Genomic DNA, 11,981 nt, shown 5'->3' on the forward strand with positions numbered 1-11,981 from the left:
ATATGCTTCAAGTTCAATTTTTTTGTCTCCATCTGAAGGCTCTGGGAGAAAAAAATTTTTTTCTTTTTGAGACGGAGTCTTGCTCTGTTGCCCAGGCTGGAATGCAATAGTGTGATCTTGGCTCACTGCAACCTCCGCCTCCTGGATTCAAGCAGTTCTCCTGCCTCAGCCTCCCAAGTAGCTGGGATTACAGGCATGTGCCACCAGGCCTGGCTAATTTTGTATTTTTAGAAGAGATGGGGTTTCACCATGTTGGTCAGGCTCGTCTCAAACTCCTGACCTCAGGTGATCCACTCACCTCAGCCTCCCAAAGTGTTGGGATTATAGGCATGAGCCACCACACCTGGCCCAGTAATAACCTACTTCTAACCAGTTTCCCTTTCCTTATTTCATTCCTTTGCCTCTTCCAACCCAGGGTGACCATTACCTTGATTCCCGAGTTTCTCATTCTGTTGTTTTTTCATTTTCAGTTTTATTGTATCTACATGCATTCCTAAGAAATACATATTTTAGAATTTATAAAAAGGTTATCATATCAGTATATAATGTTTTGAGACTTAACTTTTATTAATGTTAAGATTTTAGTTTTATGACTTCAATATTTTAAATGTTAGTAAACATTAAAAATAAGTTTTCATTCTTTTAAAAGGAAATGATTGAAAACTATGTCCATTGGAACGAAGACATAGGAGAATGGCAGCTAGTGAGTATTACCTTCATCCTTTCATGTGATACTTAAAGAGTACTTCCTATGGGCTAGAAATTGTGCTGGCTACAGTGGGGAGGAAGGTGGTCCAGTGGATGACTCAGATGAGAATCCAGTAGGGCAGATAAGATGTTTTTTTAATTATACATAATTAATTATAACATACACATCATGGTCTGGGTGAAGATGATCAGGGTCAGGGGCTATGTGGGACTGAGTGACCTTTCTGCCCCAACATTCAAATGATGTTTTACTAGTGTAATATTAGGATATCTCAGTTATTTGCCTAACTCACAGTATTGATTACTAATTAAGACGTTTCTCTCTTTCCTCCTTTTCTTTTTTTGAGAAATGTGTTGCCTACACAGGAAATAACATGAGGAAGCAAACCCCAGTACCTGATAAAAAGGAGAAAGACGTAAGAGTACTTTTTAAAAAAACACATAACTATAGTTGTTTCTTTATGGGAAAGCGAGTCATTAAATTGTATTATGAACCTGATATCTGTTAATAAGCTTTCCTGAAAAATGGCCTTATCTTTTGGAAATAAAGGCTCTAGGATGGGGTGATGGTTAGGACAATTCTGCTTACCATCGGTCTTGATGTCAGGCTTATTCGAACCGTAAGAGTAGCATGGAGTCACTCTCTGGAGTCCTCTTTTCACTACCACTCTGGGTCATGGTTATGGGTAGAGACTAGAATGTGTCTTTCTTCCTCTTCAAAGCTAGTTCTAGTCCTGGATCAACAAGAAGAGGGAGCAGCTTTAAAAAAAAAAATAGCAGGCTGGGCATGGTGGCCCACGCCTGTAATCCCAACACTTTGGGAGGCCTAGGTGAGTGGATCACGAGGTCAAGAGATTGAGACCATCCTGGCCAACATGGTGAAACTCCGTCTCTACTGAAAATACAACAGTTAGCTGGGTGTGGTGGCACGTGCCTGTAATCCCAGCTACTCAGGAGGCTGAGGCAGGAGAATTGCTTGAGCCCAGAAGGCAGAGGTTGCAGTGAGCCGAGATCATGCCACTACACTCCAGCCTGAGCCTGAGTGACAGAGCAAGACTCTGTCTCAAAAAAAAAACAAAAAACAAAAAACCAGCAACAGTTTTTATGTCCAAGGAAATTTATAGTGTGTCAGGGCTTCTTACTCAGCAACCTTTGGTGAGTAGATCCTGGGATTAGAAGATGATATCATTAGACATTTCTTTGGTTTTATCATCTGTGGTTTTTTTTCTGGGAGTTTACTCAGTATTTTAAATCTTCCCTCAAATCTGGTTTAACTCTCCCATAAGAGTGCTTTGTGTTTATTTCTTTTACTTAGCCCTTTGAAGTGGACCTTTCTCATGTGTATCTTGCCTATACTGAGGAGAGTCTCCGTCAGTCTTTGATGAAACTAGAAAGACCACGAACTTCGAAGGGGAAAGCAAGGCCAAAGACAGGGAGAAGGTAAGGACTGCCCTTGAATCTCATAAAATAAAGGCATTGAGGTATTCTAATTAAATACATATATAATAAATTAAAATTTAGTTAATTAATATGATACATATTTTGGCTGATTTATTAAAAATCAAATTCCTGATGGGGCACAGTGGCTCATGCCTTTAATCCCCACATTTTGGGAGGCCAAGGCAGGTGGATCATGAGGTTAGGAGTTTAAGACCAGCCTGGCTAACATGGTGAAACCCTGTCTCTGCTAAAAATACAAAAATTAGCCAGGCATGGTGGTGCATGCCTGTAATCCCAGCTACTCAGGAGGCTGAGGCAGGAGAATCGCTTGAACCTGGGAATCAGAGGTTGCAGAGAACTGAGATTGCACCTCTACACTCCAGCCTGGTCAACAAAGCACGACTTGGTCTCAAAAAAAAAAAAAAAAAAATCAAATTCCCTGTGTATTAGAATTTGAGTAAATAAAATCTGGCCAAAGAATTAAGGTCTTCCAACTTCTTAGGCTCCTGCATAATAGAATTTATTTTTATTTCACTCTATTATTTTTAAATGTATAATGAATTTAATTCCTTAATTCTTAGACTAATTCTTCTTATGAAATGCTAATTAATTTGCCTGTTTGGTCTCCCAAGGTATTGTATTCAGCTGGTTAGTTTTTCTGTCACAGTGCCCCAAGAACCTTGATTTCCTCAGTTACCAACTAAGAAAAACTTCTCTGGACATTTGCCCCTCTCCTTTGGGTACTGGTTTTGACTGTTGGGTAGTCTGCATGTATCATCACATAAACTCAGGGAAATCAGGATGTGGGAGTCCTGGGCTGGAGGTTATTTTTTTTTCTCTCCCTTTCCTGCATCAAGGACTGTTCAGTTTATTTAAGCTGATTTTAAGACTCGGGGGCTCCTGAAATGCAGAAAATAATAAGCCCCTTTTTTCCATACTTTGAGTGCATGGACTTTCAAGTTACATGTGGGATTAAGTTGTATGGTTTTGATATGTTTATGCTACATAATCTGATAGACATGACTTAACAGTTATAAATTTGGGATGGTTGAACTCAGAGTTGGACAGTCAGTTGCATATTAAAAATGTACAGATTTTTACATTCTTTAGCATTAGGTGAGGGGTTAAAAACTTTTCTATCCCAAAACATGCCGTGCATATTATACTAATGAATGAAGTAAATCAGCTCTAAGAAACTCGAGTCCCTTTAGATGTATTGTTTACTTTTCCACTTTTAGTAAAATGACAATGCAAGCCTGATGACAAATGTTGAGACATTTGGCCTCAATGTAGGAGAAAAATTGGCAGTGGTGGGGACCAGGGCAAACTGTAGAGCAGTTGTGTCTAAAGTGAGTGGCTGCTATTGTCTTCCTAGTTATCTATGGAAATAGAGGGCTTATTGTTTCTGATTCTTCTCTCTCTCTCTCTCTCTTTTTCTTTTTTTTTTTTTTTTGAGATGGAGTCTTGCTCTGTTGCCCAGGGTGGAGTGCAGTGGTGTGATCTCTGCTCACTGCAACCTTCACCTCCTGGGATTAAGCAGTTCTCTTGCCTCAGCCTCCCAAGTAGCTGGGATTAGCACCTGCCAACACACCCGGCTGATTTTTGTATTTTTAGTAGAGGTGGGGTTTTGCCATGTTGGCCAGGCTGGTCTTGAACCCCTGACCTCAGGTGATCTGCCCGCTTCAGCCTCCCAAAGTGCTAGGATTACAGGTATGAGCCACTGTGCCCAGCCTGGATCTTCTCTTTTCTAAGGAGAAGCCGGAAATTGGAATTGGAAATTGGAATTATTTATTTGAGATCTCTTAATTTTAGTTACTTTTTTTTTTTTTTTAAACTGTGTGGACCTAAAGCAAATGAGTAAGATATTTGAATACATTTTTCAGAACACCCATTTTAAGATGTCATTTTTTTAGTTTAACATTAAAAAAAAGTATGGCTCAATATTACATGAGCCAAACTCACCATCTCTGTGTACTAGAATTGGCCTGCTGTAACCATGGAAATCCTAAGAAAATGATAGCCATAAATATGGACAAATATATGCATTAAATGGTTTATTGATGTTATATTACATTATATGTTCAATGTGATGTTCTTCATTAGAAACGCATGTTAGATGGGCTGGGCAAAATTGCAATAAATATGATATATTAATATAGCATTTCCATTAAGTCCCTACATAAGCATCTGTGAGGTGTTGCTTGAGATGATTTGTTTCTGATTTCCTCTGAATCCACTTGCACCTTTTGAGTACCTCAGAAGAGGTAATCAGGGGGTTCAAATCTGGCAAGCATGCAGCTCACTTGGCCTGGCCACATGACCTAGTCCAGTCTTGGAAGTTATCACCTGTCGTATCCCTCACTACTCGTGACATAATAAGATGGGCTACCATCCTCTTGCACTTACTCTAAGTCAGCTTCCTGTAGCCTGAAAAGGTGAGCATTAATTGAACACTTGCTGTGGTCAAACATGTCAAATATTGGCTTGTTTCCAGAGTCTATACAGGCCACCCCACATTTTCTACTATATAATGTAAAGTGTTTGCATTTCAGTCTTTTAGGAAAGCATTCATGCTTTCTTTTTTTCTTTTCCAAACAGAAAGCGTTCTGCAAAGCCTGAAACTGTAATTGACTCTTTACTGCAGTAAATGTTACAGACTTAAAGTCACAATAAAAATTAGTGATATTCTCATGCCTGGACAAAATCTTTAATTAAAACACTGAAGACTTCTCTTGTAATTTTAATTAATGGAAGCTGTAGATCAATGAATAAGACCGGAAATAGTAATTTGCCTAATAACTTTTAGTCTACATATATTAATGTAACATATTAAAATTGTACAACTGGTGATTGTTCAAATTGTCATACTACTACTCTTCAATTGTACTATGCAGGGAAGTTGGGGGAGCAGTTCATACTATAGAGAGCTACAGTTTAGATATGTGTGTAAATTGGTTAGCTGAGCTACTGTATATTTAGATAACTAGAATTTCAAAATAGAAACTGTATCCTCTTTTGCACATAGAAGCAGATCAGATTGTCCTGTGTTGCGCTGTTATATATGAATGTTTGAACTGCACATCTAAGAAATGACTCCGTTCTAACACTAACCCACCCAGCCTGTTTAAACACATTCTAATTTTCTGACATTCGTTGCATTTTAAGTATGATATAACTGATCTTATCAATATTCTGTAGAAAATTTTATAATTCAACAATCCTTAGGAGTATACATATCTTTTAAAAAGTTGAACATGTTTCATCTGGATCTTTCCTAACTTTTTTCTTGCCAGTTTGAGTTCAAATCAAATACATCTTATGTTCTGGTTTCATATTCTCTTGAAACATTGAATTGTACCTAAATATAAAGGATCTACTGTTGCAGAAAATTAAGAAGCTAAATACTGGTCAGTTATCTTTGCCTGCATGTATGCTTTTAAAAATTCACTTTGAAGTGTAACTTATGGATGCTTTCCTTTGAATTCTAAATTTTGGTGGGAATTACTTTATATCTCCCAGTTGTGAAGGATCTCCATTTTCCAGAAAATGCAGCTAAACAAGAAAAATATCTTTTAAATACTTAGCCTTTAAAACACTTTTTATTTTGTTTTGGTATTTTAAAAATAAGATATTCTTTTCTGAATTTCTTCTACTGAGTAATCCAGTTAGACCATATTCCTCTGCAAATAAAAGTTATGTTCATTTCATAGTAAAGTTGTAATAGATAGAATTATTTTTTTCTGTTGTTAGCTGCTTATGAAATTTTTATTTTTATTTTTTCTTAAAGTTAGGCTACTCCTGGCCAGGCATGGTGGATCACTTGAGGTCAGGAGCTTGAGACCAGGCTGGCCAACATGGTGAAACCCCGTCTCTACTACAAATACAATAATTAGCTGGGTGTGGTGGCACGAGCCTGTGATCCTAGCTACTTGGGAGGCTGTGGCAGGAGAACTGCTTGAACCTGGGAGGCGGAGGTTGCAGTGAGCCCACATGGTGCCGCTGTGCTCCAGCCTGGGTAACAGAGTGAGACTCCATCTCAAAAAATTAAAGTTATGCTACTCCTAAACCACTTAATATATGTTTTGTGGTTTTCAAAATTATGTAATTAGCCCTGAAACACATTGGTTGAAAATATTTTGAGACTTTATAAGTTAGTATTTATTAAATATTATTTTAATAAGTTTTGTTAAATCCTAGTTTAAATTACAAAGCTGTGTATAGAGTAGGGGTGACTGAAGGTGGAGTACTGGTGAGGTGGTGATTAAAATGTATCCATAAATTTAAAGTCCATTCCATAATTGGAATACTGAATGTCCTGTGTGTGGTGAACATTTTCTAGGTGATTAGAGTTGCATTTCACTGAAAGCATTTCTTTGTGATACGTAAGATAGTTAGAAGTTTACTGCTTAACTCTGTGGGGCATTGTTTAGGTACTAAGAAGAGTTGAGGTAAATATGTGTCTTGTAAAAGCTTGTGTGATCAGAATATTTTGGTAATTATGAAATGTTTTTGATGATGCACATTTAACTGTTAGTAATTACTATAAAGAAATCTTAATTTTACCAGTTGAAAAAAAAAACAGTGCTTCTTTTTAAAAGTTCACGTTTCTAACCTTTTACAATTCAGCTAACAGGAAAGGAGTAACTTTTAAATCAAGCTTTAAAACATGGAAATTTAAGCCAGTATGTTAGGTATTTTTTTATCCCACCCTACCATGATAACAAAAAGAAATCTATAAAAAGTCAAAATAAAAAGCCCATCTATAAAAAATCAGTTGAGTTCCTAAAGCAGGCTACTATAGCAGGGGTGTTTGTTTGTTTGTTTGGAGACAGAGTCTCACTCTATTACCCAGGCTGGAGTGCAGTGGGATGATCTCGGCTCACTGCAGCCTCTGCCTCTTCAGCCTTCTGAGTTGCTTGGACTACAGCTGTATGCCACCACACCTGGCTAATTTTTGTATATTTTTGTAGAGACGAGGTTTTGCCATGTTACCCAGGCTGGTCTTGAACTTGTAGAGCTCAAGTGATCCACCTGTCTCAGCCACCCAAAGTGCTGGGATTACAGGTGTGAATATAGGCCTGAGCCACAATACCCGGCCTACTATAGCAGGTTTTTTTTTTTTTTAAAAAAGCATTATGTTAAAACTGATTATACCAGATGGACATTAAATATCCATCTCGGAAATACCAAAATTTGATATTCAAGCCTGGCCTGAATATCCATATGAAAATATGGGACACTGACTTTAGAGCTATTCATTTAGCTCCAGTCATAGCAGTTCTGTGGTTTCTTCACATCTACTGTGTCTTTGTCCACAAATGAAATATTTTGTAACTTCAGTGTTAATTTTGTGAAAGGATATAGATGAACACACTTGCTCATTATTTGAAATAAATACGCAGATTTAAAATGAGTGGCACATATATGTAAATTGGTTATTGAATGAGTATTCTCTTTTCCCTTTAATTTGAAGAGTCATATTTATTTATTAAAAGGAGCCTTGGTAGCTTCATTGGTTTATAGTATCTTCTTTAATAATCCTTACAATTACATATACTAACAGTTAGGATGTTAAAATTATCATAGTATTTCCTATTTGTGTTTAGATTCTTATAAAGCATGAGATGAGTAATCAAGGGGAGGGTTGCATCTCCATGTTTGCCTCATGAATAGAATCCATTTGACAGGCCATTTCATTTCCTTTCTTGAGAAAGGAATTTTTTTTTTGCAGCAAAAATTTAAGGTTATGTTGTGGGAGGGGGTGGTGCTACTTCATCTGTAACATATTTTAAAACTATGATTATGGTTTTTAGGTTGTTTTTTTGTTTTGTTTCAGTTTCTTTTTAGTCTGTTTTTAATATCCTTCCCCTTAACTCTTAAGGAAAGTCCTCCTCTTTCCTACGGGGCTGTGAATTAAGGAATGGGTAGCGTTTACATTTAAGTATGCCAGTGTCTGCCCAATCTCCTAATGTATACATTTGTTTTCTTTTTAATTATTCATTCTTCTCAAAAACACTAGCAGAAAAAATAGATGTTTCTAGTGCCTTTGAACTTATACTGTAGTCTGACTAAATAATGAATAACTTCAGTAGCATTACTATAATACTGTATACTGGCCAAAATTACAAATTGTACAGTTTGTTGCATCAATTACAAAAGCCACGCTTTCATTGTATTTTATGTATAAATTGTATTTGTTCAAGTTGTATATATTGATATTGTATGTATACATGCAGCATGGTTAAATAAGAATAAAAATCTTTTACCTAATGCCTGTAGTAGTGGTCTGCTGCTTTTCTCAACTGTGTTTGTGTTTACTTCCACCCTGATATGAACAAGCAGGTTCTTTGTGCTTGGCATCTCAATTTTGTGTGGTTAAGAGAGGCCTGTGTAATTTCACACCCAGAAACTCTTAATATTGTGGATCTTTTCAGCAGAAATCATGAAGCAAATCTTGGAGAGATGTTATTTATTTAAACTTTCAGGTTTGGGGGTACATGTGAAGGTTTGTTACATAGGTAAACACATGTCATATGGGTTTGTTGTTCATATTATTTCATCACCCAGTATTAAGTCCAGTACCCAATAGTTATCTTTTCTGCCTGTCTCCCTCTTCCCACCTTCCCCCATCAAGTAGATCCCAGTATCAGTTGTTTCCTTCTTCATGTTCATAAGTTCTTAACATTTAGCTCCCAATTATAAGTGACAACATGGGATATTTAGTTTAGTTCCTCTCTCCCAATTCCAGCTTACATATTCCTGTATTAGTTTGCCCAGGGTACTAGCCTCCAGCTCTATCCATGTTCCTACAAAAGACATGATCTCATTCTTTTTTATGGTTGCATAATATTCCATTGTATATATGTACCACATTTTCTTTATCCAGTCTCATTGATGGACGTTGAGGTTGATTCCATGGAGAAACGTTTTCATTTTATTTATTTATTTAGAGACAGAATTTTGCTCTTGTTGTCCAGGGTGGAGTGCAGTGGCATGATCTCAGCTCACCGCAACCTTCACCTCCTGGATTCAAGCGATTTTCCTGCCTCAGCCTTCTGAGTAGCTGGGATTACAGGCATGCACCACCATACCCAGCTAATTTTGTATTTTTAGTAGAGATGGGATTTCACCATGTTGTTCAGGCTGGTCTAGAACTCCTGACTTCAGGTGATGCACCTGCCTCGTCCTCCCAAAGTGCTGGGATTACAGGTGTGAGCCACTGCGCCCAGCTGGAGAAACGTTTTTAAATGCGCTGCTTCTCATTGATAAAATGTATTTTTCACCAAAAATATTTTTGTCTCAGTTTTGTTATCCTTTTCATCAGGTGTTTGAGAACAGAAACCAATTCTCAGGTCATAACTTAAGTATGCATGTAGAATGTATTCCATGAAAAGTACTGTTGCTTGGTGATAACAGTGCCGTGATCTCATTTAGATTCTCTTCAGAAGCTTAAAGTATCTCCAAGACAATTCCATTAGCTGGGTTATTGTCAATCATATGTTCTTTTGACAAACATTGATTACCAGGCACTGTGATTGGCAGGCTTAAGAAATTCAAATTAGAAAATGGGAAATTTTGATTTGCCAACAAGTTTCAAAGGACTTTTAAAATTTTTATTTTTTAATTGACACATAATAAGATGTATTATGAGGTACATTGTGGTATTTTGATGCATGAAATATATAACGATCAGATCAGGGTAATCAACATATACATCTTCTCAGACATTTATTATTTCCTATGTTGTGAACACTCAATATTTTCTAGCTTTTTGAAAATATCGTTTACTATAGTCATTCTACAGTGCTATAAAAATACTAGACCTTCTATCTAGCTGTAATTTTGTGTCTCAAATGACTTTCTTTTTAAAGACAGGGTTTTGCTCTGTTCCCCAGGCTTGAGTGTGTGGTGTGTTCATAGCTCCACAAAGTTCAATTACTTGAACTCCTGGGCTCAAGAAATCCTTCTGCCTCAGCCTCCTGAGTAACTGGGACTACAGGTGCATGCCCCCACACCTGGCTAATTTTTTATTTTATTTTATTTTGAGACAGAATCTTGCTCTATCACCCAGGCTGGTGTGCAGTGTTGTGATCTCAGCTTCCTTCAACCTCCGCCTCCCAAGTTCAAGTGATTCTCCTGTCTCAGCCTCCCAAGTAGCTGGGACTGTAGGCACGCATCACCACACCTGGCTAATTTTTGTATTTTTGGTAGAGACAGGGTTTCACCGTATTGGCCAGGTTGGTCTTGAACTCCTGACCTCATGATCTGCCTGCCTTGGCCTCCTAAAGCACTGGGATTATAGGCGTGAGCCACTGTACCTGGCACCAAGCAATGTTTTCAAAATGTCTTCTTTGTAGGAGTGGAAACTCCTCTGGCCATTCCAGGGTTGTTGTTCTCCCCCAATTCCAGCTTACATAAAACTCTTACCTGTGTGTAGAACATGAAGACAAAATTAAAGGTCTGCCCTGGCATGTGCAAGACAATAAATGGCACTGTCTTTGCCCCCCTTTGTCCCGCTTCTCCAATTGAGTTCTGGAAGCTATGGTACCCAGTTCCATCAAGCAATACCACTGAGCCCTTACAAAACCTGTTACTTCCTGTGTTGTCAGGATGCTGCTGAAGACGTTGTCCATCCTATCGTCTCGTTGAAGACTCGAGAAATTTCTTTTAAAGCTAAATACCAAATTATTATATCAGAATATTTTCTCCTTGCATGTATAATAAGAGTGAGGTAAAGTAATGCATTTTCCATTGTGCTTTCACTGATAGGATTATAACGTCTGATGACCTGCTTGTAGTCTTATTTTTCTCTGGATCATAATTTCTTACTCCCTTTCTTCTTTGTCTAATAATGTTATTTTCTATCGTAATCTTTTCCAATAAATCACCTTGAATCCATTTTTAAAACAAGTTAGAGTACAAATAACTTAAGACCACCGTAAGCCTGTGGTTTATTGGAGGAGTTAACACAGTTCCGAAGCCACAGCCTAAACTTAAAATGAGCTGGAGGAGCCTTCCAAACACATTTATTGTTATCTCAATTTCTCCTTCTTAAGCTGTTTCATTTGCAAAGCAAATCAGGTATTCAGTCCTTTTTCGGAAGTTGAACAAATGTGTGGGAAAATGATTACGAAGAGGCTACTTCAAAGAGAACTGTTTCCTCTCAGCATTTATTTCCTGTGACCCAATCTTCAAGTGACTTTTATCAACGTTATCAGAACATCAGATTGTCTTACCCAAACACGTTTATGGCTCTGACTAAAGAATATGACAGATCAGACATTCCTCTCCACCTGCTCCCCTCCCCCATCCCTTTTTAGAGGGTTGGGGAAATTTTAGTTTTTAATCAAAGGCTTTATTTCTCCAGTTGTGCAAAGGAATTTAACTGGGACTTTACAACTGAATAAAGTATGTGTCAGAGTAGATACTAATTTTAGCAAGAGGATATTGCCTAACCCAACCTAAAAGCAGGAGAGTCATTACAGAAATATTATGTTGGCCTTGATTTCTACTTCACTGTGAGTTTTGCCACTTATCAGTAGCCTGTTTTGTTTTTTGTTTACTTTTAGAGACAGGGTCTCACTCTGTCACCCAGGTTGGAGTGCAGTGTCACAGTCATAGCTTACTATACCATCAAATTCTTAGGCTCAAATGGTCCTCCCACCTCAGCCTCCCAAATAACTGGGACCACAGGTGCCTGGCACTACATTTGGCTAATTTTTAAATTTTTTGTAGAGATGGGAGCTTGCTACATTGCCCAGGTTGGTTTAGAACTCTTGGCCTCAAGCAGTCTTCCCGCCTTGACCTCCCAAACTGCTGAAGTTACAGGTGTC

At 37.8% G+C, this 11,981-nt stretch overlaps 1 protein-coding gene across 6 annotated transcripts in view; it reads left to right on the plus strand.

Moving 5' to 3' along the window:
• KIF3A (kinesin family member 3A) overlaps positions 1-10,898 on the plus strand; it is a 48,148-nt gene extending 37,250 nt beyond the window's left edge. For 3 of the 6 annotated variants that reach the window (XM_017532446.2, XM_017532447.2, XM_017532448.2), the window contains 4 exons: positions 650-703; positions 1,056-1,124; positions 2,024-2,148; positions 4,747-5,791. In XM_017532446.2, coding sequence (XP_017387935.1) covers positions 650-703; positions 1,056-1,124; positions 2,024-2,148; positions 4,747-4,795 — 297 coding nt within the window. In that variant the 3' untranslated portion in view covers positions 4,796-5,791. Of the gene's footprint in view, positions 1-649; positions 704-1,055; positions 1,125-2,023; positions 2,149-2,780; positions 3,570-4,746; positions 5,792-5,935; positions 5,974-10,678 lie in introns of those variants that run through there. The other 3 variants (XM_017532444.2, XM_037739922.1, XM_037739921.1) reach the window with 3 other exon arrangements.
• The last annotated feature ends 1,083 nt before the right edge of the window (positions 10,899-11,981 follow it).

This window comes from Cebus imitator, unplaced genomic scaffold (genome assembly GCF_001604975.1).
Source record: "Cebus imitator isolate Cc_AM_T3 unplaced genomic scaffold, Cebus_imitator-1.0 Scaffold76, whole genome shotgun sequence".
NCBI classification, from domain to species: Eukaryota; Metazoa; Chordata; class Mammalia; order Primates; family Cebidae; genus Cebus; species Cebus imitator.